At 54.0% G+C, this 22,016-nt stretch overlaps 2 protein-coding genes across 3 annotated transcripts in view; one reads left to right on the forward strand and one right to left on the reverse strand.

Moving 5' to 3' along the window:
- The window catches only part of SMG5 (SMG5 nonsense mediated mRNA decay factor), a 30,978-nt gene extending 15,814 nt beyond the window's left edge, over positions 1-15,164 (forward strand). Inside the window, exons 10-22 of the mRNA XM_032093562.1 lie at positions 463-671; positions 822-959; positions 2,044-2,745; positions 5,690-5,859; positions 6,128-6,203; positions 7,002-7,177; positions 7,538-7,696; positions 7,922-7,981; positions 8,737-8,896; positions 9,277-9,367; positions 9,956-10,030; positions 10,322-10,460; positions 10,845-15,164. Coding sequence (XP_031949453.1) covers positions 463-671; positions 822-959; positions 2,044-2,745; positions 5,690-5,859; positions 6,128-6,203; positions 7,002-7,177; positions 7,538-7,696; positions 7,922-7,981; positions 8,737-8,896; positions 9,277-9,367; positions 9,956-10,030; positions 10,322-10,460; positions 10,845-10,928 — 2,239 coding nt within the window. The 3' untranslated portion in view covers positions 10,929-15,164. The remainder of the gene's footprint in view (positions 1-462; positions 672-821; positions 960-2,043; positions 2,746-5,689; positions 5,860-6,127; positions 6,204-7,001; positions 7,178-7,537; positions 7,697-7,921; positions 7,982-8,736; positions 8,897-9,276; positions 9,368-9,955; positions 10,031-10,321; positions 10,461-10,844) is intronic.
- A 5,352-nt stretch (positions 15,165-20,516) lies between these two features.
- BGLAP (bone gamma-carboxyglutamate protein) lies at positions 20,517-21,966 on the reverse strand. 2 transcript variants are annotated; one of them, XM_032093682.1, is made up of 4 exons: positions 21,360-21,966; positions 21,050-21,094; positions 20,901-20,967; positions 20,517-20,763 (listed from the first exon to the last, which is right to left on the reverse strand). In XM_032093682.1, exons 1-4 carry the CDS (start codon positions 21,538-21,540, stop codon positions 20,634-20,636), a joined length of 423 nt encoding a protein of 140 aa, XP_031949573.1. In that variant the 5' UTR covers positions 21,541-21,966; the 3' UTR covers positions 20,517-20,633. The 2 variants fall into 2 exon arrangements, with proteins under 2 accessions (XP_031949573.1, XP_031949572.1); XM_032093681.1 differs by having other exon boundaries at positions 20,517-20,766.
- Positions 21,967-22,016: the final 50 nt, after the last annotated feature.

Here is a 22,016-nt window from a genome sequence, read left to right on the forward strand (position 1 = left end):
ATTGATCTCATGGATGCTTCATTTGAAGCACTGAATAGCTGTGGAGGATTTTGGAATATTCTTACAGGGCTGCTGGAGAGACGTGGGAGGAGGAAAGGCTGAGTCCCATGTGTGTGGCAGTGTAATACTTTCTACTGAGCAGTGCATCTAGAACTTTTGCTCCCTTTAGCATTTAAGTGCCTTGTGTATCTTAATGGCCACTGATGAGCTCCCAGGGGAAAATTCATCTGGTTTTTGGTGGCCCATCTCGAGGTATTATTTGTCTTTAGTTTAGCAGCTTTAAAGAGGAAAACATAATCTAATTAATGTCACTTGCTTCCCGTAGCTGCAGTATATCCCCTGATGCTTCATCCCGCCTAGTGCTAAAGGACAGCCTAACTGCCAGTTTTGGTTCAGTTTCTGGGCAGACATGCCACGAGCATGAATCTTAATAATTCTTATTTATTTTTCACTCTTTTTAAGCTCTTTGGATTCTGAGCTGACGTCTCTCTGCCAATCTGTGCTGGAGGATTTCAACCTGTGCTTGTTCTACCTGCCCTCTCCTCCTAACCCGAGCTCAACTAGTGAAGATGAAGAAGAGTATGAGAGTGGCTACTCCTTCCTTCCTGATCTCCTGATCTTTCGCATGGTGATCATCTGCCTTATGAGTGTTCACAGTCTCAAGAGGGCAGGTAACCAGTGCTTTGTTTGGAAATCTTGTGAACATCCAGCAGCACAGCTAGGCTGGAGATGCTGTCTGAACGTTGCTGTTGGAGATGCTGTCTGTTCACGTTGCGGTAAGGTGCTCACCTCCTCTGTCTCACTGTGCTGTCTGGTTGCAGGTTCCAAGCAGTACAGTGCAGCCATTGCCTTCACGCTGGCCCTCTTCTCTCACCTGATAAATCACGTCAATATTCGCCTCCAGGCTGAGCTAGAAGAAGGGGAAAATCCTGTCCCAGCCTTTCAGAGTGATGGCACAGGTAAGAGAACAGAGACAGCAGCACCTGGGTCTCACAGGTTGCCTGCCTATAGTGCTGTATTTCCCCTTTCTCCCCTTTCTCCCCTGGGCATGGGTTTTGTAGTGCAGAGGTATACTGATCTTTCACTGCTGGTCTGGAATCCCCAAAGATGGGTGATGTGCTGAGTCATCTCCACTTAGATGTTCTTTCTGAGTGTCTGAATCACCACAGGATGGACAGGTTGCTTTCCTTATAAGGAGTTTCCTTTCTGTATCCCATGGCAGCTCATTCATCATCTGTTTACCCCAGTCTGAGACCTTATTCTCTGGCTCTGTTTGCTGTTGTTTACTGGCTGCTTTCCTCCTCCATTGAGGAGATGATCTCGGGTAAAACACCTGGGCTGGGGGAGGCAGAAGGGGGCTGAGTGGGGCTGAAGGAGACAGGCCCTCTCAGCATACCTCAATTCTGCTCAGGCAAGGGTGGCTCTTGAATTGCTGGGGAGAGAAGCAATTAATCGTTATATTAGCATTATAATGATGCAAGCCCATCATTATTGAGCAGAGAATAAAACTGCTAAACCTTTCCCCTGCATACAGTCAATTTGCAATACTTCACTGAATGCAGGGTGAGGGAGTTTCTGGTAAAAGCAACAATGAATGACCCCTCCTCTGCAGGTTCTGAAGCTGTCAGGCTGCTAGAAAGGTTCCGAGCGTGTTGGTTAAGAAAAGGATTGGATCAGGTCAGTGTGGTTACAGAGCACATGTCCCTGCCCTGCTTGGTAGGTGACTCAGCTCTTTGACTGTAGAAAGCTGGGGAGGAGAGTTAGAATTCAGCTGTGGTTTATGCTGGTTTAGCAGCATGCAGCACTGAGGCTGCCTGGTAACAGAGTAGCCCAGTTCGGGCAGGAGGAGTCTCGGCTTCCCAGGGCTTCCTGGGTGCTTTTAGAAAGTGAGTCCTCCTTCTGGGGTTGCTTATTCTGCAGTGGAAGACGCTGATGGAAGTGATGGCTGAAGTTTGCAGCCCTGGTTCCCTGGGCCCAGGGCTGGCAAGCAGCAGCCTGTGGAACACGCTGTAACTTGAACTTATATTCTCCCTGTAAATGCAGATGACCAGGAGCCACGGGAGCCTGTGAACTCGGTTGAGAAGGAAGCTGAAGCTGAGTTGGCCAATCATCAGCCCAGCGAGGAACAGCGGAAGAACGACTGCAAGAAAAGCAAAAAATATTCTCGTCTCTCCTGTCTACGCCGCCGCCGCCACCCCCAGAAGGTGGATGAGAGCGACCTGAGTGAGGGCTTTGACTCTGACTCCAGCCAGGGCTCCATCAAGGGCAGTGATGGCTCAGAGAGTGGTTCAGAGAAGAGTGATGAGGAAGCAGAAGCTGCTTTTGATGTGGAGACAGACTCCGACATGAACAGCCAAGAGTCTCGGTCTGACTTGGAGGACATGGAGGATGAACCGGGTGAGGAGGGAAGCAGCCAAGGCAAAAGTGGGCCCAAAGAGGCCTTAAAAAACTGTGTAGATGGCAGTGGGCTGGGGGACTCCAAGAGCCCAAGCATCTCTAAGATTGAGGCTGTGGATCCAGCAGTCAATGGGCCGGCTTCCCTGAGCACTAATGATGCAAGCATAGCCAGTAATCTCCAGGCCATGTCCACCCAGCTGTTCCAGACCAAACGGTGCTTTCGCTTGGCTCCCACGTTCAGCAACATCCTCTTGAAACCCAACAGTGAACCACCTGCCTTGAAGGACGGGATAGAGAGCAAGCCATGTGTCAATGGAGATCTGGAGAAGCCCAGCTTGGCAGAGCAAGGTAAGGGCTGTGTTATTGCAATTTTGTGTAGAAAACTGCAAATTATAGCAGTCTGTTTACTAATTCACCATTTCCCATGGTGCAAGGTTTCCTTTGGCCAGGTTTGGAGGAGCAGGTTGACCAAGTAGTGAGTAGGCCTTGGGTTGGACATTTCCTGATGGAGGAGCTTTATTTTTACTGCCCAGCATGTGGGAATATATGCACTGAGCAAAGGAAACACCTTTGGCCAACCAGGGTTACCAGAACTACTGCTCTGCAGACTAAGTGCCAAACAGCTCTGATAATCACAGGCTCACAGGCTGGTTTGTTTGGAAGGGACTTTAAAGCCCATGTCATTTCATCCCCTTTCCACTAGACCAGGTTGCACCAAACTACATCCAACCTGGCCTTGAACACTTCCAGAGATGGAACAGCCACAGCTTCTCTTGGCAACCTGTGCCAGAGCTTCACCACCCTCACAGAGAACAATTTCTTCCTAATACCACATCTGAATTTACCTTTCTGCAGTTTACCTTCCTCCCCTTGTCTTGTCTGGGACCTTGTCAAAGTTCCTCACCAGCTCTCTTGGAGCCCCCTTAGGCAATGGAAGGAGCTCTAAGATCTCCCTGAAGCCTTTACTTCTCTAAGCTGAGCACCCCCAGCTCTCCCAGCCTGTCTCCAGAGCAGAGGGGCTGCAGCCCCTGGATCATCTCCGTGGCCTCCTCTGGACTCGCTTCAGCAGCTCCATGTCCTTCCTGTGCTGGGCCCCCAGAGCTGGAGGCAGCTCTGCAGGGGGGTCTCAGCAGAGCAGAGGGGCAGAATCCCCCCTTCACATGCTGCCCACGCTGCTGGGGGGGTGCCCAGGACAGTTTTGGCTTTCTGGGCCCCCAGTGCATGTTGCCACGGCATGCTGAGCTTCTTGTCAACCCATTCCCCCCCAGTTCTTCCCAGGGCTGCTCTCCATCCATTCTCCCCCAGCCTGTGTTTGTGCTTGGAGTTGCCCCGACACAGGTACAGCATTTCTCCTTGCCCTTGCTATTCCTTCTGGGGTTAGCAGAGATCCACCTTTCCGGCCTGTCCAAGTTCCTCTAGTGCCATCCCTTCCCTCCAGTGTGTGATCCCACCACACAACTCAGTGTTGTCACAAACTGGCTGAGGGTGCACTTGATCTCACTGTCTGACACCAACAAAGATGTTAAAATGTCAAACCCGTGAGGACTCCCCTCGTCACTGCTCTCCACTTGGACATTGAACTGTTGGCTGCAGCTCTTTAACTATGACTGTCCAGCCAAGTTGTTGTCCACTAAGTGGTCCATCCATCAAATCTGTGTCTCTCCAGTTTAGAGACAAGGATGTTGTGGGGGACAGTGTCAAATGCTCTGCACAAACCCAGGTAGATGAGGTCAGTTGCTCTTCTCTCATCCTCCACTGCTATAACCCCATCGTAGAAGGCCAATAAATTTTTCACTATGCCACAATTTGGCATAGTGAAGCCATGTTGGCTCCAGAGGACAATTCCAGCAGGTATTCAAGATTGCATCTTCCCTTTTCCCCTGTGAAATATCTAATCAGACACTTACTATTGCTTCTGGTGACAGACAGGGCAGATGGAGGACAGGAAGTTCTCCATGAGATGACAGATTATCAACCCAAAGCCCATGTAGAAGTTTGTGTGGAAGATGTAACCCAGGTGTGTGTGAGAGGCGTTGAGGGCCTCCCTGTGACCCCTCGAATGTGCCTCACTGAGTGTTCCATGCTGAACCCCTGGGAGAAGCACAGCAGGTGGAGCTACCATGTCTCCATTACCACTCAACTTATACAACTGAGTGATGTTCTGGGCAAAAACAGCTGGAAATGGGGATCTGATGTGCTACAGGGAGTTGTTTGTATTTCACATAAAACTACATGGGCCTGTTCAGTCTTGTCATTCCTCCCGGCTTCCCTGGAGCAAGGAAACATTCTGCATCCTGCTGCCAAATCCAGCTGGCCTACAGCACTGGCAAGATTCAGGCTTTGCTTGGGCCAGGATTTGAAGGCACAGTATTAAATCATGTTAGTGTTGACTGGCTCCCGGCACTGCTCCATGGCCACATGAAAGAGATGGGGGGGTAAAGGAAGAAACAAATGAGTTTTGGTCTGTTTAACCCTTTCCCTCAGTGGTTATCTAGCTGTTGCAGCTCCAGGAATGTGTGGCCACAATACCTTTACAGGTGTAGAAAATGAGAGGTGGAATGAGTTCACTGTGTGCTTTTTAGCTTCGAGCTCTCCTCATCTGTGCTGTATCCAAACTGCTTTTTCATGGTGCTGTCAGGGGTGAGTTCTGAATAAATCACTTCCTTCCTTGTGATTCCGGGGGTTTATGGAATGCCCATGGCTGTGCTAACAGGAAGCAATGGCAGCACTTGAAATAATGGGCTGTAGCAAAACGTGTCATTGATTCCCACCTTGACCTCAGGTCACTCGTGTCACATGTGATTCCATTGGCAACGGCTTTGAGATCCTCAGGTCCGGAGAATTAGAAGAGTGCAAAGAATATGGTCAATATTTAAAATTCTCTGGGCTCTGACTCATAGGACAGCCCTGCCATTTCCTTCTCTTGCGTGGCTCGAAGCTGGGAGCGTGTTGGCCTCATGACTGTGTTTTGTGCAGGAACTGCTCTGGTCCTTGTGCTGGCATGTGCTGCCCCACTCTGTCAGTGAGCCTCCTGGAGGCTGCTGCAGAGGTTAGGCAATGGTCAGACCTTCACAGGGAGATTTTAACCCTCTTCTCCCGAGGAAGAAGGAAATGTGGGAGTGATACACTCTAGTAACAGCACAGGGGACAGGGATTGGTTTTGTGAGGATGTGTGGAGGCACCACGTATTTCAACTCAACTATTACCAGCCCAGTGTTGTTCTGACACCAGCAGGGCTTGGCATCTCGGGGGGTTTAACAGCTGCCATCATGTGCTTGCCTTTGTTTTCCAGATGATGTGTCTGACTCTGAAGAAAGCATTTCAAGTAACAGATCCTGCAGAAATGAGCGATCTCTTCAGGAGAAGTTGGAGATTGTGACCAATGAAGGGCTGCTGCTTACTGTCAAGGTGTTCCTGGACTGGCTGAGGACAAACACGGACCTCATCATCATGTGTGCTCAGGTGGGGATGGTGTCGGGGCTCTCTACAAGGTTGTGTCTGGTCAGCTTCCCTGGGCTGGTGGCAGCCATGGCCCCAGTCCTGGGCGGAGAGTGATATTACATCCCCCACCAGCTGAATTAAACTAATCTGCACCTAAGAAGGATAGTGACGTTTGCCCTTCATAAAGCATTCTGAGGGCTGCTGGAGATGCTGGAAGGCCTGAGCAGCCTGGTTGTTGTATACGTCTGTCTTGACATTTTCTGTGGCCTTTTGTGTTCTGTTCCTGCAGAGCTCTCAGAGCCTGTGGAACAGGCTGTCTGTGCTCCTGAACCTTCTGCCTTCTGCTGCAGACCTGCAGGAATCAGGTACTGGAGAAGGAAGTGGCAATGTCATGTTTCACCAAGCCTGGTCATCAGTGATTCCCAGGGTGTGTGAGAGAGCCCGGGGAGGGAGATTTCCTAGTAGCAGTTTTTATAAACACAATAGGAAGTGACACGTGCATGTGTTGTTTTTTTGTGTAAACACCATTCCAGTTAAATACTGTCCCATAGTCTTTAGACTCATAAAATCATAGAACATCCTGAGTTGGAAGAGACGCCCTCGCTCCAGAATCCAGTTCAACTCCTGGCCCTGACAGGACAACCCCAAAAGTCACACACAAAGAATGCTATATTAATGCATTAATATGGCTGGCAACATACTGAAACACTGAAATCCAGCATGTGAGAATCTATGTGTGGACAACAGGAGTGAAATTCACTGCCAGGAGCAGAAGTAAGGCTGTGATTTTGTCATGGGAATCCTAGAAAATAGTTTTGGAGCTCCAGGTGCTTATGATGTGCTCTGTACCTCTTCAGGGCTGAGTCTGAAGATCCCCATGGTTCATGAGAAGCAGAGTTTGAACAGGGTTGCTCATCCGTTGGAATAGGTGGGAAAGCTATCCCTCCAAACAGGGAATTTCCCAGAGTCCCTTGGCAGATTGTTTGGGAGAGTTGCTCTTTATATTGTGAGTGGTCTTGTGGTCCCTCCTTAAGCAGGTGCTCACAGCATATGTGTCATTAACGCCTCTGCCCGTCACCATTACAGATCATGTGTGTTAAAGCAGTTTTCCTCTTTTCCCCCTCATCAGTTGTTTTGCTCTCCTTCTTGTCCCTCCTCTCCAGGGCTGGCCCTGTGTGATGAAGTCAAGGACATCCTGAGTGATGCTGAGCTCCCAGACCTGAAGGCCAACCTGCTGCTCCCTGAAGATGTGGCCCTGCGCAATCTTCCGCCTCTGAAAAACGCACACAAGAGGTTTAACTTTGAGCAGGACCGGCCCATTTTCTCAGCAGTTGAGGAGGTGAGTTGGGGTAAATCCTGAAAAAAGTCAGACCTGGATTGTTGTGTTGTGTGGGTCCTCCTCCCAGCGCTTGAAGGCTTGAGCAGAGGTTTATGGAGCAGGTGTGGAGGGGTGCTGCTGATGTTTCCTAACATTTTCTTGGGTTGAGGTAGCCCAGACTGCTGGCACCCCTGAACCTTCTGGCTAGCTGTAGCCTTTCCTGCAGTCTCTGACTTCAGAAGAGATCAGAAACATCCATCAGAATTAGGCGTTTAATATCAGTTCCTGCCTTTTTCAAAAGCGTGAGCTGCAGCTCGGCGCTGCCTCAGGCCGCAGCGCCGTGGCTGCTGTGGCTGGTGACTGCCTGCTGCTTCCTTGCAGTCTGTCGTGCGGATCTGCTGCATTCGGAGCTTTGGCCACTTCATTACCCACTTGCAAGGCAGCATCCTGCAGTTCAACTCGGAGCTTGGGATCTTCATCAGCATAGCACAGTCAGAGCAAGACAACTTGCTGCACCAGGCCCAGGCCCAGTTTCACATGGTGAGTTGGTAGAGGTGAATGAATTCTCTGTACTTGGCACAGTTTCCTGTAGGTTACTCTTAAGTTGTAACTATAATCACAGATCTTTGAGAGGAGATGAAAGTTCTGTTTCTTAAAGCTATTCCAGTGTCCCCTTTTCGCCCTGGAAGTGTTTCTGGAAGTGTGTGCTAGTGTCAGCTGGTGTGTTTCCTGCTAACTGATATGGAAGTTTGGTTTTGCAACTAGGCTGCAGAGGAAGCTCGTCGGAACAGGCTCATGAGAGACATGGCTCAGCTTCGACTGCAGGTAGGAGATGCCGGTTCCAGCCTGAAAACCAGCAGGGTAGTGGCTGGAATGTCAGATCCTGGGAAGGGGGAACTCTCTGCTCCCATCCCACACAGAGGCAGTAAGTCCATTCTGCATAGATCAAACTGTAGAATATTTCAAGTTGGAAGGGCTCCCATAAGGATCACGGAGTCCAGGTTCCTGCTCCTCACAGGGCTACTTAAAACTAAACTGAATGCCCAAGAGTGTTGTCGAGGCACTCCTTGAGCTCTGGCAGGCTTGGTACCACAACCACTTTCCTGGGGAGCTTGTTCCAGGAACCAACCACCCTCTGGGCGAAGAACCTTTTCTAATGTTCAGCCTGAACTTGCCCTGATGCAACAATGAAGCTGGAAATTAAATGAACCATTTCCTCATGTCCTATTGCTAGTCAGCACCTCCTGCTCGCTGACCCCTTTGAGGAAGGTGTAGGCTGTGATGATGTCACCCTCAGCCTTCTCTGCTCCAAGCTGAGCAAACTGACACTCTCTAATATTTCGATGCCCCTCCTACATCAAGGTGCCTCAAACTGTTTGCAGTACTCGAGGCGGGACTGCACTGGGCAGTGCAGAGTGGGACCATCACCTCTTGCTGACCCTCTGCTGCATCCAGCCTTCTGTTCTGTATGCTTGGAGGTTGGAAGGGCCTGGTGGAACTTTGCAGGGCAAGTCTTGCCCCATTTGGTGGTGCGTTTCAGCATAAATGTGAAGCGAGTGTCTCTGCATGTGTGTTTTCAGCTGGAGGTGTCTCAGCTGGAGGGAAGTCTCCAGCAGCCCAAGGCGCAGTCAGCCATGTCTCCTTACCTTGTTCCGGACACCCAGGCCCTCTGCCAGCACCTGGCTCTTGTCAAGCAGCTGGCCAGTAGTGGGAGGTTCATCATCATCATCCCTCGAACAGGTATGGGGACTCCACACCAGGTAACCGTCAGTGGCTGCCTGCCCCGTCCCTTCTGTGCTGGGAGCAGGCCCCAGGGGCCATGGGTGGTGGCTTTTCCTCCTCCTGCTCTTATCCTTGACTTCTTCTGGAACAGTTGCAACACCATTTTGATGTGTTGCTTTTGAGGCCTGTTCTCTGTGTGGCCCATGCTTGGGATTTTGACAGAGTGTGTCAGAACAGCTGAGAGGAGAGAGGTCCTGTTCCTCCTCTGCCTCTCCTGTGGCAGCTATGCATCAGACAGAGTTCTGTGGAATGGGGAGTACTTGATGCCTCTGGATTAGTTTGCAGAAGTAGAACTGTAAGCAAGATGGTTTTCTGTTTTGTTTTGTTTTTTCTGTTAGTTATCGACGGCCTAGACTTCCTGAAAAAGGAGAACGCCGGTGCTAGGGACAGCATTCGGTATCTGGAAGCAGAATTTAAAAAGGGAAACAGGTGAGAGCAGGAGAGGGGTAGGATTTTCCCTTGCTTTTGGAATGGGTGGGCTTTGGGGTGGGAGCAGGCTGTGGATCACTTGGAGCAGAGTGAGGAGTGGGCCGAGGAAAAGCCAGACTTCAGGAATGGGAAGGTGTTGAAGGAGAAGATTGAGCAGCTGGTTCTTCAGATGTGCTGGTAGTTGGTGCTCAGCTGTGAAGCACAGCTGCTTCTGGGGAATGGTGGAGTTGCATCCCTGTCACTGTATAAACTGGAGTGGTGACCTTTGCTACTGCACTGGGAGTGCTGCAAGAGCTGGATTGTGCCTGGGTGCTCTGCAGGAGCACAGTTGAGAGGACAGACTGCATCTCTGAGGCCAGTGTCAGGGCTGGTGGGCTTGAGACGTGGTACTGTGAGTGGCATGTGGGAATGGTGGTGAGGCAGGGAGGTGATCGAAGGGATTCACAGAGGATTCCTTGGATGGACCTTTGGGTGTTAAATTTGGGTTGGTGGAAGCCCTGCAGCACCCAGAGGAGCTGCCGTGGAGTGCTGACTTTAAGCCTGTGTGACGGTCTCCATACGAACTCAGAGACTCTGCTCTCTCCTCAGGTACATTCGTTGCCAGAAAGATGTTGGGAAGAGCTTTGAGAGGCATAAATTGAAGAGACAAGATCTAGATGCCTGGTAAGATTTCAGCATCTGAAGGTATCTGAGCCCAATTCCCAGCAGGCAGGTGGCTTTGGGGAGAGGTGGTGGCACTGGGACCCACTGCAGAGCTTGTTCTGTGTGAGTAATGATGAAATTCCCTGGAGACAGGGACAGCCATCTGTGCATGTAATACCAAGCACTCTGTGCTCAAAAGGGTCTCAGAAAAGTCCTTAACGGGAACAAGAAAGCAGCCCTGCTTCCCACTTACCCTCCCGAGCAGACGTGGTCTTCTCGCTGACCTTCCCCTCTGTTTCTCGTTTCTGTCAGGAATCTCTATAAAATACTGGACAGCTGCAAACAATTGACAGTGTCCCAGGGCAGTGGAGAGGATGACACCACGGGAATGGTCACCATCATCACGGGCTTCCAGCTGGAGGACTCGAGCATGTTCTCGGTGCCCATGCAGGTCAGTAGCTCTTGTCTGGCCAAGCTGAGTCATTCTGCTTCCCAGCAAGGATATAATATGATTCATTGGCAAGAGAATTTTTTTTTTTTTAATGTTTTGTTGCCTTGGCTAATAACTGGCCTGGTTTCCCCAAAGTTACTTTATACGTTGAGATTCTTTATTCCTTCAAGGCTTCTTGATTTTGTGGTACAGAGTATTCTGGGAAAGGTGGGAGAATTGAATTTCATGTCTGTGCAGGTGTCTTGTACCAAAGCAACGAGAATTGGGAGGATTTGGCCTTCCAGCTGTGCCAGGCTGCTGGAGAATCCCTGGGTTGGGAATGGCAGCTGTCTTGTCGAGGCAGGTTAAAAATTAACCACCTGTTTTGTCTGTGTTTGCTTGCAGTCTGCCATCCAGGCAGCCGCCAATGCCAGCATAGAGATAAAAAATGTTCTGGAGTTCTACAAGCAGTGGAAAGAGATGGGCTGATGGTCAGAAAGGCATCGGGCTGGTGAACCTTTCTCTCCCCCTCTCGGAACGTGCAGCGTCTGAACGAAGGAAACAACAATCTGGGCGACACTTAAGACACGAAGAAGCAGCAGCAGCAACAGCAACAAAAATACCTACCCAAACGAATTAAAAAAAAATAATCCAATGTGGGCACGCACACCGACACCCTCCACCTGCATCCTGACCAGACGGCTGTACAGCTCTGATGGCGCCAACTGCTCTGAGAGACGCCCTGTGGTGTGGCCGGGGCAGAGCTCTGCCCTTCTCCCAGTCGGCAGAGATGGGCGAGAGACGGGCAGTCCTTCATTCCCCTCCTTCCTCCCAAAGCTTGCTTGGCCAGCAGAAACAGGCTGGTGGTTCAAAGCATGGACTTAACTTCAGCAAAACCAAACCAGTGCGGCAGAAAGAGAACCCTCCGGCTTGGGAAAGAAGATCCAAAGAGTGTTTTGCTCTTGTTCGGCAATCTGGGGACAGGAAAGCGGATAGTATTTTTCCCTCGCCCCTTTTGAATTAATTATTTTTCAAGGGTTTTTTCCTTTTAATTTTTAGTTTTTATACATATGAATAATATTAAAAAAAAAAAAAAGGAGTTCCCTTCAGGTTCTGGATACTCTTCCAATGTCAGAAAGAAAAGGAAACACTTATGCTATTTAAAAGGGGGGGAAAGCTCTTAATATAATTTTTTTTGTCTTAGAACAAGCATATTTATTTCCTTTCCCAGGCCCCCATGGAGTGGGCTCCATGCAAAGGGATGTTGGTCTGTGAGGAGGGAGCAGCCCCACATTGTGCACTCCACTCTCCCTGGGAGCTGCACGCTTCACGAGCGACACGAACTCGACCACGCTGCTCCAGGGAGGCCACAGGACTCTGTGCCTCCATCCGCAGTTTCTCCCACTTTGCTTCCAGCATTAGACCTTGGAGAAAAGGAGGAATCCAATATAAGAGCTGGAAGAGAGAGACAAGCTGGGAGGGATTTAAACCATTAATGCTCAAATGCTTGGCCTGAGCACTGCAACCCTGGGATGGAGCAAATGTCTCCAAAGGACCCAAAGCCTCTTTTTCATCTTTTCTTTTTTTTCCCTTTTTTTCCCCCCTAAATCTTTCAATAGGATGTGGAGGAGGAAGGAGAATCTCAAAGCCATTATTTTCTGCTGGTTGTTCGATGCACCACTGCTGCAATGCCGTGCTAGAGATGGTGACAGAGCTGGAGTGTTTGTGTCCCCCTTTCTCGCGTCCTTCTGGGCTGGCAGAGGCGGTGCCGTGACCACTGCTGCCCGGGAGCACTGAGCTCACGGACTGTTCCGTGCTTTTTGCATCCCAGACAGGAGGGCTGATGCTACCTGGATGGATGCTGGAAGAGCTGGTTCCCCAGGTGACCTGTGAGGGATCCCACAGACCTCCATCCTGACAGCATCTCACGCAACCTGTGTCTGACACGCTGTCACTTGGCCGGTGCTCGGATATGAAGCTGCAGGTTGCTTGCAGGGCAGCAGGAGAGGGGCTGGGCAGTCTCTTCATGCTCCCTCTTGCCTCTCTGTGCCCACGGAACAGATGTCTTCATCCACATGAACCAGCAGCAGCTATGCAAGTACAAACCACTGGAGTCTTCTGTGTTCTCACATGGGCCAGCCAGAAGCTGCTACAGCCAGGGTGTAACATGAGAAGCTGAGTCACATACTCCACCCTGTCCAGGCTCCGAGCATGGTGTGTTGTACTGCAGGGGCGGGATGTTCCTTGTTTTCAGGTAAAAACTAAAAATACCAGCACAAGTACCAGAGGATTCATTTCGATTCCAGTTCCAGCTCTTTTGCAGCACAGCAGAGGGAAATGCCAATCTCCATGGTACAGCTAGTTCATCCCTGGAGGCTGGCAGGCTGGTTGTGAGGGACAGGGGTTTCCCTGCAGGATTTTCCCTTTTACAGCTTCTCCTGAAACTCACAATACTTTGCTTGGCTAAGCCAAGAAAAGGTCATATGCAGGACAGCAGGTCAGAGACTCCGGCACACCTTGGGGATTCTTGGAGATCTGAGATGGGTTGTGAAGCTCCCAGTCACTCTTTCCTCCAGTGGTTTTATTTGAAGCCATTTGTTTGTGTAGCTCATTATTTCTGTTTGATGGGGTGGAAAAAGAGAAGGGAATCGCCTTGTGGGACTGCTCTTGAGGTGAAACCCTCCTTGTCTGGCAGGGGGCATGGAGAGTTGGTGTGCTCTGCTTTTTCCTGCTACTGAAGAAACCCCACCCCGATCCTGGCTGCTGAGCACAGCAGAGGAGTCTGGGGGTCACTGGGGCTGAGCCCGGTGTGTGCATCCTGAGAGCCTCAGTGCCCCCCTTGGGGCCGTGCTTGGGGTTGGTGAAGAGAAGCATTGCTGGGCCATGGTCAAAGCAGTGAGGAGCTGGGGCAGTCCTCAGCTTCACTCCGGGTCGAGCATTCCTTAGGTCCTGGCTGGATCTTGAGGGGAGAGGAGAGCAGTACAGGTAAAGCAGCAGCCCAGAGGGAATTCCTGTCTCACTGATGGCAAGTGTTTCAGTTGTTGGCAAGTGTTTCGGTTCTTGCAGCTCCCGCAGCTGTGCAGGGTGGCAGCTGGGAGCCCAGTGCTGGGCGGTTGGGCAGGCTGAGGAGGATCTGTGTTCTGAGCCACTGAGGCCTTGTGTGGGCACAGGATGCAGTTTAAGAACAAAAGTAAATAGATTCAGTTTCTGTAACCAGAGCTTTGGAGCCCATGTGGGACTGCATGGCAACAGCAGGGGCTGCTCACAACTATCCCTTAGTCACTGCTCTAGTCCCCTGAGGGGCTGGTTTAATATTCCCAGGTTTTGCATACCTGGAGGGTAGGAAGATGCCCTCACCATGCAATGGGGAATCCTGACTGCCCCCATGGCCCCTTTCACTCTGGGCTGGATGGGGAGGGATTGTGACCTTTAAAAGGGGCACCAGAATGGTCCCTATGCCACCCTCCTCCTCTCCAGAGCACACAGTCGTGCTTGAGGACCTGGTGAATAGTTACTGGATTTGCATCCCCAGTCAAGAGATACCTGGAGCTGAAAAACTGGGAGGCTCCACAGTGTGGTAGCAGAGCAGCCTTGGGGAGATGGCATGGAGTGTCCTCCAGCAAGCGTGGCCTTCTGAGGGGACTCAAACGTGTCATCCCCAGGCTTGGGGTAAAGGAAGGCGCTTCTCAGCCCCCCATCCCAGCACTCAGGATGAGCTGGAGTTTTCTCCCTGGGGATAAATTGAACAGATCTGCTCTCTCCAAGGGCCACTGCGTTTCTCCCCTGCCATGGTGGTTGCTGATACGACGTGGCTCTTGGGGTGGAAGCAAACAGGATGGTCTGTGGGAGGCTCTGTGCAGCCTGTGGCTGCTGTGGTGCTGCAGCGGGGGCTCCCCAAGAGCCCCCCACCCTGTGCACCTGGTCCAAGCCAGAACTGTGAGCTGCCTCATCAAGAGAGCATCAGGCAATATGGAGACTGTGCAGGCTCTGGCCATGGCTCTTCCCTGCAGTGCTGCTTCTGCACCAACTCCAGGCTTGCCCTGGAGCAGCTGTAAGTCAGTCCGGTAGTGCCCGCTGTTCTGGGAAGGAGAGCAAACAGAAAAACCATCTTGTGGGCTGAAAACAAGGGTTTTCATGTGTTTTGGTGTGTTTCTTGGATTTGGTTTTTCTCTTCATTACCACCCTGTTGAGCTGTTGGGGGTTTTTGGGGTGACCCCACACTGGGAGGACACAGGTCTGTGGTGGCTGAGGCTGGCTGGGCTGTCCCCACAGCATGGTGGACACAGTCGCTGGTGCTTGTTGGGCTTCTGCTCCATGGTTTCATGGGCTGTTCCAAGCAGCTTCTCTGCTCCCATCCTTGCTTGGCTTGAGGCCACCCACAATGCCTCGGGTTTTGTCTCGCATCTTCAATTTAGGGCTCTTTTCCTTCTTGGTGTGCAGCAGCAGTGGCCAGGCCGGCCAGCGTGGGGACAGGACGGGCTGGCACAGGGGCTGTGTCGCTGGCCTTGCCGCCTGCAGTGAGGGGACTGGGTTTGAGGCGAGGGACAATCACCTCTCCTCAGCCCTCATGTGGCACACGGGCTTGCAGAGCCAGGGAGGATCGCTCTCAGTGAGGGGCGAGGGGATGTGGGGCCCAGCTGGGCGAGGAGGGGCTGGGGCTCCTGGCATGTGTCTGACCATGGTCTGAACACGGTGACTGGCTTAATAAAATACCAGGTGTTTGTACTTCGTGTCCTGTGGTCGTTCCCAGCCCATCCCACCTTTCCTGTGCAGCCCTGGAGCTGAGTGCATTTTCCAGCTGTAAATCCACTCTTAAGCATATGCTTTGCTGACTGAACTTCCCAGTAAAGAAGTGCAGGTGCGTCCTTCCTTATCCCTGTGATGGGAGTAGCATTTCCCTTGCCACCTCTGTGATTTGGGATGACTTCATCCTCTTGCTAGGACTCCGCATGCTGCTGCCACAGGAGCACCCCTGACCCTGCACAAGGACCTGCCGTGGCTCATTGGGGCCCCTCACTTAACAGGGGAAAGGGGGTGGAGAAGCAGGTGACAGGGAAAGTGTAAATTTTCTAAATGTGTAACTTTTCAGTGTCCAGTTGAGGCGCTGGGAGAGGGTGGGCTGGGGGCTGCAGGCTGGAGATCAGGCTCTGCAAGGGTCCCACCATGGCCTGGTGCCAAGGGCAGCTGAGGGGTGTTCTGTAGGGAAAGGAAATAAATCAGTATTCCTGCCCTGAATTCATTGCCGTCAAAGCTCCCTGATTTGCTTCTCCTGTCATAATTCTCTCTCCCTCTCGGATTCTTTGGAGGCTGCTACCAGCAGGAAGGTCAGAGAGGGGGGTTGTGAAAGGGCAAATCCAGCTTCAGTCCCCAGCGGGGAAATGGGCTGTGGGCAAGACCTGCCCAGTCCCAATGCCAAGCAGGCAGAAAGGGACTGTCACTGCTGGCTCCATCCCCTTCAACAGGGCTGGGAACGCCTCTTCCAGCTTGGGAGGGCCGTGCCAAGAGGCTGCCGGCCCCATAACAAACCCTGAGCCTCCATCATCAGTCCGTGCAGGATGGTGTTGCTGTGGGAGGGTCCGTGGGTGGGGGTTTGTCCCACAGCCCTTACGTGGGAACGGACTGAGGTGAAATTGAAGCAGAAAAAGGCCACAACCCTGGTCAGGAGTTGGGGCTCCTGGTCCTGCTTGTTGGGGAACTGAATCCTCAAGGACCCCCAGGAGCCGCTGTCTCTCCAACCCCACTCACTGCCTGTTCCCCTCTTCTGTGCCTCTGCTTCCCACTTCTGCTACAGACGTGTCACTCCCCTGCCTGGGTTTGCTGTGTCTCATGTTGGTTATTTTGGAGGGACTGCTCAGCACCAGGGTCTGCATCTTAGGCCCTCCCTTTGGCCTCCTGCCAACAACCCTGGGTTCAAGTGACTTCCTCTTGGCTGGGGCCACCAGAACAGCAGAGCCCTGGTGTGGACCAGCCTGCACCTCGGGCTCTTCGGGACAGCCATAGGGTGTTTTTGAGCTTCTCATGCGGTGCCCAGCACTCAACACAAGTCCTCTGGGGATCAATAAATCCCCAAAGATAGGGGCTTTGGAAAGCATCCATCCTGCTGCAGCTCCTCGCTCCTCTCTTTCCTGAGCTCCATGCAGCTGCAGCAGGAACCTTCTGCTGGCATTTGCCCCCATGGGCTAAGCCGGAGCTGCTGCCCGCCCTCCTGCTGCCAGGTCAGTTTTGTTTCCCCAAACTTGCTTTCTCCACCTCTTCCCTCCCAGATGGGAGGACCCTGGTGGGACCCTGCACTGTGCCCCGGTGGGTGTTTTTGAGGCCCCCTGCATGGACCTGCACTTGGCTTTGTCACCTGCCCTGGCTCTCCCAAACTTGGTGGCATTTAAGGTCCAGTGCCCAGAACCGCCTTCCAGTGGCCCCTCCAGCGCTGGAGGCTCCCGTGTGCCCCCCGTGCACGGTAAGGGGTCGTGTCTTCAGCAGGAATTTGAGGGGATCTCAGCCAAGGCAAGGCTGTGGCAGGGTAGGCGATCTGTCCAGCACAAAGCTGCCTTTGAGCCCGGCAGGGGCCCCGTCTGCCCCTTTTGCAGTGAGTGGGAGCTGCCGGGGAGGGACCGGGATGGAGCCAGGAGAAGGGCAGCCAGCAGCAGTGGCAGGACTGAGACCTCTGGCCCATGGCAGTGGTGAGGAGGGGGCTCTGCAGGGCAGCTGCAGGAGGGGATGCCCACACGGCAGCAGCCACCGTACCACTGGTGCTTCTCGCCAGCACTGCTCTGGCTTCTGCTGGGGGCAGAGCAGCAGGAAGTTTCTCCAGATACTTTTGGTTCATTTTGGGTTTTCCTCCCTCTAAACTACTGTGTGAGTTTTGGGCTGAGGGGTGAGTGGGATGCTTATGGCACCCCTCGTGCTGCTGAGCTGCTCTCCCTGTTGCCCCAATTTCCCCAGCTGCCCAGTTCAGTGTCCTTCATCAGGCCTTGCATAACAACTTTGCTGGGCTGGGGAATGGGGGGCTGCAGGGTGTCTCTGGGGGCTTGCTCCTGTCGTGATGGTCCTAAGCCTTCATCTGCCGGGGACATCCCTAGGAGCCTCTCTGGGGGGAGGGTGTACAGTGGCGTGGGGGATGAAGCAGGATCTCCTTCTTTCCTGCAGCACCCTGGACCCCTGACCAGCCCCCACCCCTGACCCTGATCTGCTCCCCCATTCTGGGCCTGAGGTCCTGATCCTGTCCAGTCAGTAGCTCTCTGTGAGAGTCAAACAGAAAGCAGGCTTTGCCGCTTACAACCTTGGAAAAAGCCAGGAGCCTTCCTGGGTGTGTCTGTCCTGGCTCCTGCAGCCACAATCCCCATCCCCCGGTGGGCTTGGTCCTGAAGACCCAACCTCTCTCTCACCCTGAGTGCTGTGGCCCCACCATGCTGCAGGTAAAGCTGGAGCAGGTCTCCAGGGTCCACCAGGTGCCTTGGGTATGTGTGGCTGGGGGAAGGGGAGGCTCTGTCCCCAGGTTTCTTCCCCCGGTTCCCTCATCCAAGGTGGGAAATCCCCTGGACTCCCCATGAAACCTTGTTCTAGCTGGGAGATAACTCCCAGACCACTCTGTCTCAGTTCCCCGCCCACCACGATTCCAAAGCAGCTCTTGGGCTGCCCCACTTCCCCTGGGGTGTCCCCTGACCAGCCCCGCTGTCCCCACAGATCTTCTGGGAGGATGGGATCATGTTGGGGTACTGGCACCCCTAGAGCTAGGCCATTGACTGTGTCCTCAGCTCCTTTCAGAGGATGAATGAGATAGGCAACATCTGGACACACTTCCTGACCTGGTGGGGATGGGGACAGGGATGGAGATGAGAATGGGAATAGGAATGGTGATGGGCATGGGGATGGAGATGGGATGGGAGCAGGGACAAGAATGGGGGCGATGAAATGATGGGTTGGAAATGGGGACAGGGACAGTTGTGGAGGTTGTGGAGATGGGGACAGGGTTGGGGATGAGAAGAGGATGGAAATGGGAACAAAGAAAGGCTGGCGATGGGGACAGGGATGGGGTTAGGGAGAGGGCTGGGGACAGGGATGGGGGTAGGGACACAGACAGGGACAGGGATAGGGATAAGGAGGGGATGGAGATGAGGATGGGGACAAGGATGGGGGTAGGGACAGGGACACAGCTCATCACAAAACATGCTGTGCCAGCAGCTGTTTCATGCGGCACTGCCTGGTGCTTTTGTCCTCCCTGGAGATCTGCTGGGAGCCTCAGCACTGGCCACTGCTTATCTGCCTGCTGCTTGTCTGCCCCTATCCCTTTGCCCCCAGCTGTGCCCACCTCTTCAGCTCCTGGTACCTGCCCACCACATCTGCTGCATCTGTGACTGTGGAGCTCTCAGCTTCTACAGCCTGGGGGAGGCTCAGTGATCTCGGGCTGGCACAGGGATGGCGCTGGGGCAGGGACAGGGAGCTGCAGGCCCCATGACATGGAAGCGTGTGTCTGTCAGAGGCTGCACGTCTGCCTGTGGGTGCCTACACAATGCCAGACTCCTGGCTCAGCGATGTTTGGCACTGTTGCTTTGTCCCTGTGGCTGTTTTGAGCTCCTTCATCTGCACTGGCCTCTCTTGCTATTCCCAGCACATTTGGGATGAGGAAACTGGTGCTGGAGGTTTCCTCCTTCTCAGATTTTTGGTTGTCTTGGTGATTCCCCCTGTTGAGGCCCAAAGCCAAGGTTTTTGCAGGGTCCTCGCTGTGGGAGCTGACAGGGATCTGTGCCCCTCCACCCGTGCCCCCTTCACAAATTCCCTGAGCTGGAGCGTCCTCAGCTGAGCAAAGTGCTGCAGGCGGCTTTCATGTGCCCCTTCCTCTACGACAGCCTCCTGCTCTTCTACCGGGTGGGTTGGGTGGCCCAGGGCAAGAGTAGGGTGCCCCCACTACAGGGGTGGCCAGGGTGCTTCCAGAGGGTGGTTCTCACCCTCCTCCCCACAGCTCCTCTGCTGCTGCTGGTGTGACTGTGCCTGGAGTGAAGCCGTGGTCAGGTACTGCCACCGCCTGCTCTTCGTGCTGCTCACCAGCATCCTCTTCACATCTCACCTGCCCAAGTGCCTTGTGCCCGGCTGCTCTGACTGCACCAGTGAGCAGCAACCCCCCGTGCCCCCCACTGCCATGGCTCCTGTCCCCTGCCCCCAAAGCAGCCCCTTGCAGCAGGAGCTGCACAAGGATCCCCAGCATCCATGGGTGCTGGCCTCTCAGCCTGGCAGGACACAGCCACCAGCTGTTCCACATCTGTTCTGTGCTGGGCCCCCCCTTGCAGCTGGAGGCCATCCTCTGTGATGTGTGCATGCACCAGGCCTGGCTGTGGGGCCACCTGAGCCCCACTGGGATCCCAAACACCTCCAGCACTGCTGGGCTGGCCCTTGTGGGCAACACCGCCATCATCAGCGCCTTGACTGTGGCCTTGCCCAAGACCCCTGGTGGCCCTGGCCGCCCCCCAGGCGTCCCCACTGGGGCTGGGCACTGGAGGGACCCGGGACACCGTGTGAGGGGCTGGGCTGCGGAGCCTGGGAGGACGCAGCATCCTGGCAGCTTCTTTGTGGTGGACCCCGCTGTCGGGTGTCTTGCAATGTCCCTCTCCCCCACCTCATCCCTCTGCACCCCGACTGTGCCTTAGTTCTCCCAATGCAAACCAGTAATGATTCCATGAATTTGGGGCAGGGACAATATGTCATCCGATGTGGGGACCCAGCAGTGCATGCGTGCATGTGTGTGTCAAGGTTAATGAGTAATTAAGGTGGTTTGTGATGAAATCCCTGGTCAGGCCCCAGGGCCTCAGGGTGCACGGAGCAGCTCTGCTGTTCCCCAATAACCCCATGCTTGGGAGAAGCAGCTTTAAATTAAACTGGAATAATGATGGTGCAGCTCTGGGCTCGTCACTGCTGGGAGCAGGATCTGGGGGTGGTAGCACTGCTTCTCCTTGGAGCCTGGGGGGGGACAGGGAGGAAATCAGGAGTCCTCAGCTGTGTGGGGTGGGGTGACATGGGGCACATCCACTGCAGCCTCCCACCCACCCACGCCCCAAGCTTGGGAAGGAATTGGCTCCACCATTTGCATTTATTCCTTTCCAGGGCTAACAGAAAGGGTGAGAGGGTGAAGGTGTAAAGGGGGAGCTGACGGAGGTTTCTGGGAGCTCAGCCCCTGCCCCACAGCACAGCAGGGCGTGGCTGGGGCTACACGAGGCCGTAGTAGCGCCGATAGGCCTCCTGAAATCCGATCTGGTCGGCCAGCTCGTCACAGTCGGGGTTGAGCTCGCACACCTCACGCTTGGCCTCCAGTGGGTCAGGCGGGGCTCCATAGGTGCTGCTGGGGACAAATGGGGGACTCAGGGGGTGTTGGGAGGTCCCATGGGAGCTGGGGGCTCCTGGGGAGGGGCTGAGCCAGCAGGCCTCCCCTCATCTGGGGGCCGTGATCCCTCGGCCAGCAGGACCAAGCACTACCTGTCATAGCCATAATTTCGCTTCTGTCTCTGCACCACCTCGGCGCTGGCGCGTCTGGAGACGAAGGCTGCAGGGACAGGGTGGTGGGTCAGGGGGGTCATGGCCCCCTCTCCCCAGGGCAGCGGGGCCCAGCAGCTGCGGTCACTCACCTTCAGAGCTGGGCGAGTCCTTGGTGCTGGTGGAGCCATCGGCAGCTGCGAGTGACACGGAGGGGTGGGTGGGCTCAGGAAAGCCCCATGTGGGCTCTCCTCTCACCACACTCCTTTTGGGGCTCAGATCCCTCACTGAGTTCCCCCAAACTGCTGAAGGATGTCCTGCTCCCTATCTCCCTGTTGCAGCCCCATGCCCCCCCACCCCAAGGCTCAGCAAATTTCTCCCAGTCCTTCTGCTCCCTCCTGAGCCCTTCCCAGGGCACAGAACCACCCCCACTGTCCCCATCAGCCCCAGACACCCCCGTACCTCTGCGGCAGAGGCCAAGGGTGAGCAGGGCCAAGAGGGTCAGCAGGACGAGGGACTTCATGGTGCCTTCCTGTGCTGGGCTGAGCACAGCCCCAGCTCCCTGGGTGTCTTTATAGGGTGCTGTGGCCTTGGCAAGGGGGGTGCATGGCCCCACCAGGGTTATTTCCAGCACATCCGCCATGGCTGGAGCTGCCGGCAGAGGTGGCAATTGTGGTTTGGGATGAACTTGGTCCCCCTATGCCCAGCCAGAGCCCACAAAGGGAGGGAAATGTGGCCCTGGGCCAGCGGGGGATTTATTGGTGGGCCCAGCCCTGCTGGCATGGCAGCATCCAGTCCCCACTGGAATGGGTGAGGGGGCACTGGGGGCTCCTTGATGCACTCCCCAGTCACCCACTGCCCTGCCCCAGTTCCCACTGCTGGATCCCAGCATTGTCTTCTGTGACACGGGGAGACTTTCCTGCCAAAAACTGGGATTTTCGTCCATATGCAGGGCCAGTGGTCGGGACTTGTTGACCCACTTTTGAGGGACCAGCACAGGCTTCCTTTGTGGCATTGTCATGCCGGGCCCCTGGAGGAGGGTGAGCAGGTGCCCATGCCCTTGGTCTCCGCACAGCTCCTCCCTGCCACATGCCATGGCAGATGCTGCGTGGCCAGGGC

Source organism: Corvus moneduloides, chromosome 29 (assembly GCF_009650955.1).
Source record: "Corvus moneduloides isolate bCorMon1 chromosome 29, bCorMon1.pri, whole genome shotgun sequence".
NCBI lineage: Eukaryota > Metazoa > Chordata > Aves > Passeriformes > Corvidae > Corvus > Corvus moneduloides.

Bases quoted from the DNA above. Each gene is read 5' to 3' on its own strand.
- BGLAP (XM_032093681.1), bottom strand. From the start codon at position 21,540: ATGGCGGATGTGCTGGAAATAACCCTGGTGGGGCCATGCACCCCCCTT. The intron at 21,095-21,359 runs GTACGGGGGTGT...TGTCACTCGCAG, and splicing joins CCTTGGCCTCTGCCGCAGAG to CTGCCGATGGCTCCACCAGC. The intron at 20,767-20,900 runs GTAGTGCTTGGT...ATTTGTCCCCAG, and splicing joins CGAAATTATGGCTATGACAG to CAGCACCTATGGAGCCCCGC.